The sequence below is a fragment of the Prionailurus viverrinus genome, chromosome E1, assembly GCF_022837055.1.
Source record: "Prionailurus viverrinus isolate Anna chromosome E1, UM_Priviv_1.0, whole genome shotgun sequence".
NCBI lineage: Eukaryota > Metazoa > Chordata > Mammalia > Carnivora > Felidae > Prionailurus > Prionailurus viverrinus.
In genome coordinates, this window is record NC_062574.1 from 2,192,948 (window position 1) to 2,196,564 (window position 3,617).

Here is a 3,617-nt window from a genome sequence, read left to right on the forward strand (position 1 = left end):
ACCCCCCCCCAAGGAGGCTCCAGCCACCGCAAAGGAGAGGAAGCTGAGCCCAGATCTTTCCTTGGGGGGGGGGGGGGTGTTCCCAGTAAGGATGGCAGAGAGGGGTATGAATTACTGAGGACTCCTCGGCCCAGGGCTAGAGAAGTGGGGGCTGGGGGACGTGAGCACCCCTACAGCTCCTCACAGGCTGGGAAGCAACCAGAATGCCAGCGTCTAGCCTGGGCACATGGTCTCAGGAACAAGGGCAGACAGAGACAGGCGTTCAGGAAGGTCTCAGAGGCCCTCAAGGGGAGGCAGCGAATTGGCAGAGGGGAGGGGATGGTCCTACGCTGAAAATTCAGGTGTTTCCAAAGTTAGTGACAGCTCCTAGGTCTCAGGAGAAATGTGCTTGGGACACTCGCCCTGCAGCTGGAGCCCTCCACCCCACCATGTCCCTGCCTTTCGTGTGGGTGGAGACGGATTTCACAAGGGACCCCAATGGGTCGTCTTTCCGTGCCTCTGCCTCTGGCATCTATCGTAAGCTTCTTCCTTCCCACCTCTCCCTTCCGACTCCACCTGGGAAGTCCTCCTTTCCGTCTACCCTCCATCCCTCTGGCTGCGGTCGCCTAAGCCTCTCCCTCTTCCTTCCCAGCCGGTCCCATCACCCCTCCCACACTCTAGGTGGGACGGCGGGACCAGGCGTTTGGGGGAGGCGGGGACGTTCGGAGACCGCCCTAGGTCAACCAGAATACAGAGGCCGAGGGCGCACCGGAACTACAGCTCCCGGCATGCCCCGAGGCCGGAAGCCCCGCCCGCCCACCTCGCGGTGCATTGTGGAGCAAGAGTCAAGACTAGGTGGGGGCGCCCAGACTCGGGCAGACCCGACCGCGGCGCTGGTTCCGCGCTCGAGGCGGCGGCGGCTCGAAGATGCAGGCGGTACGGACGGCCCCGATCGTGGGGCAGCAGCTGCGGAGGTTGGGGGTCGGAAGGTGTGTGTTCGACAGAAGGGACGGAGCGGGGGTGGCCTCGGACCTGGGGACCGGGCCGGGACTGAAACCCCCGCTCCCCCACAGCTCGTGGCCCCGTGCGCTCCTGGGGCAGCCCCCGCTCGGCCTGGCCCGGCGACCCTATGCCAGTGGGGCGACTCAGGTGAGTGACGGCGGCCTGGGGCGCGGCGTGTGGGAGTGAGGGTCCGCCCCGGCGTCCCCTTCCCCGCCGCCGGCAGGGGTCTCCCTCTCCACCCTGGTCACCTGCTGCCGAAAGTAGGGGAAAGGTCAGGCCAGGGTGCCCTGGTGATGGAATTGGGGAAAAGGTCGCCGCACCCGCCCGACGCCGCCACCCAGCTATCCCCCTGGACTCTCCTTGGCATCTCGGAAGCCCCTTCCCGGCCTCGCTAACTAAACGTCTCCCCAGGCGGTTCTGGAGAAGTCAGATCCCCTTTCCCTGAGGCTTCGACCCAGGAGAAGCAGGCCAAGGCGGTAGGTGGCCCCCAGGCCGGGAGGAGCTAAGCCAGGGGCTCACCCACCGCGGACAGCTCCCTGAAACCCCCTCCTCCCTGCGCAGGAATCGAAGTCCTTTGCAGCCGGGATGTTCCGGGGCCAGCTCACCACCGACCAGGTGTTCCCTTACCCCTCTGGTAAGGGGTAGTCACAGCTGGGTGGGGCAAGGCAGCTTCCTTGACCGCCTGGGCGGCCTGACCAGCCTGTCCTTCCCGCCCCCACAGTGCTCAACGAAGAGCAGACACAGTTTCTCAAAGAGCTGGTGGGGCCTGTGTCCCGTTTCTTTGAGGTGAGGAGTGACTGGGGCGGGGGAATTGATAGCTTGGTTCCTGATGGCGGGGGGAGAGGTGCTCAGCAGTTTAAAAGGAGCTTGTGGCGTCTGGTGACTCAGTCAATTGGCCTCCAGCTTTTGGTCTCAGCTCTGGTCGTGATGTCTCAGTTCGTGGGTCCTCGCCCTGCCTCAGGCTCTGAGCTGACCAGGTAGACCCTGCTTGGGATTCTCTTTCCCGGTCTCTGTCCCTCCCCCCACTTGCTCTCTCTCAACATAAATAAACTTAAGAACATTTTGGAAAAGAAAAAAAAAAGCGTGGATGCATCCTGTGCCCGCCCTCCCCAGGAGGTCAACGATCCTGCCAAGAACGACATGATGGAGAAGGTGGAGGAGACCACTATACAGGGTCTCAAGGAGCTGGGGGCCTTTGGTCTGCAAGTGCCCAGTGAACTGGGCGGCGTGGGCCTCTGTAACACCCAGGTGAGGGGGGGTCCCCTCGGTCACTCCCAGCATCCCAGTCTACCCCACCTTTGCCGTGACTAAGTTCCTTGCTCACCTGACCCAAGGCTCAGGTCCACCAAATACCTGCCCGTGTTGACCCTCCCAGGATGCACATACCTGTCCCAAACAAATCACCAAACTGGACACAGTCCCTTAGGGCTGTGGGCTTCTCCCAGGCTCACAAGTCCTAATGGCAGAGACTGACAATAGGTTAGGAAGCCTCTCTCCCAAGAGCTGGGGAGACACCCGTGTCCCTCTCTATCACGGTGACATTTTGGCTCTCTAGTCACAGTGTGGGCTGCCTAGGTCAGGCCCTGCCTGTGGCCCACACTTCCCTGCTACGGCCCCATGCAGCCAGTAATAGCCCCGGATGCCTGCTTTTCCCCGCAGTACGCCCGCCTAGTGGAGATCGTGGGCACTCATGACCTTGGCGTGGGCATCACCCTGGGGGCCCATCAGAGCATCGGATTCAAAGGCATCCTGCTCTTTGGCACAAAGGCTCAGAAAGAAAAGTACCTCCCAAACTGGCATCTGGTGAGGCAGCCCCGAGAGACCCAGGGACTGGGGCATCCTGGGCCAGTGGTACTAAGGTCACCACACAGCTGGGTGGGTCGGTTGGGCAAGATTCTGGGAAGGGATCGGTGTGCTGGTCGGGAAATGTGAAGAAGGTGAATGGGATGCCAGAGATGTTAAGGAGTTGCCTGTGTGTGTGTGTGTGTGTGTGTGTGTGTGTTGGGGAGGGAAAGGTGCAGTGAGGGGCCTCTGATGCCCATCAGGACCCCGTTTAAAGGCACTGTCTACCTCCAGGGGAGACCATAGCTGCTTTCTGTCTAACCGAGCCCTCCAGTGGGTCGATGCAGCCTCCATCCGAAGTTCGGCTGTGCCCAGCCCCTGCGGAAAATATTACACCCTCAATGGAAGCAAGATTTGGATCAGGCAATCTTCCCGTTTCTTTCCCCGTGTCCACCTCCACCCAACTCCCAGCCCCCACTGTTCTGTCCTGTCCTCCGCACCCTGACTGGCCCTCCTTTGTCCACAGTAACGGGGGCCTGGCAGATATCTTCACGGTCTTTGCCAAGACACCAGTTACAGATGCAGCCACGGGGGCCGTGAAAGAGAAGATCACAGCTTTTGTGGTGGAAAGGAGCTTTGGAGGTGTTACCCAGTGAGTGGGTTTGGGGAGGAAGGAAAAGGTCAGGCCAGGTTTGGGGGCAGCACAGAGCAGACGGCATCACAGGTCACCCCGGGGACGTGTGCAAAACCCAAAGAGCTAGATGGCATGTTCTCTTTGGGATCAATCTGCACAGAACCAACATAAAGGTCCGGCTCCCGCAACCAGCGAGCCCAGCATCCGGTGGGCTACATAG

General features: G+C 61.1%; 1 protein-coding gene across 1 annotated transcript in view; it reads left to right on the forward strand.

The window, feature by feature from the left end:
• Positions 1–794: 794 nt before the first annotated feature.
• The window catches only part of ACADVL (acyl-CoA dehydrogenase very long chain), a 5,016-nt gene continuing 2,193 nt past the window's right edge, over positions 795–3,617 (forward strand). The window contains 11 exon segments of the mRNA XM_047833296.1: positions 795–968; positions 1,053–1,128; positions 1,393–1,417; positions 1,420–1,457; positions 1,543–1,615; positions 1,703–1,767; positions 2,095–2,229; positions 2,641–2,779; positions 3,052–3,099; positions 3,102–3,186; positions 3,290–3,416. Coding sequence (XP_047689252.1) covers positions 907–968; positions 1,053–1,128; positions 1,393–1,417; positions 1,420–1,457; positions 1,543–1,615; positions 1,703–1,767; positions 2,095–2,229; positions 2,641–2,779; positions 3,052–3,099; positions 3,102–3,186; positions 3,290–3,416 — 873 coding nt within the window. The 5' untranslated portion in view covers positions 795–906.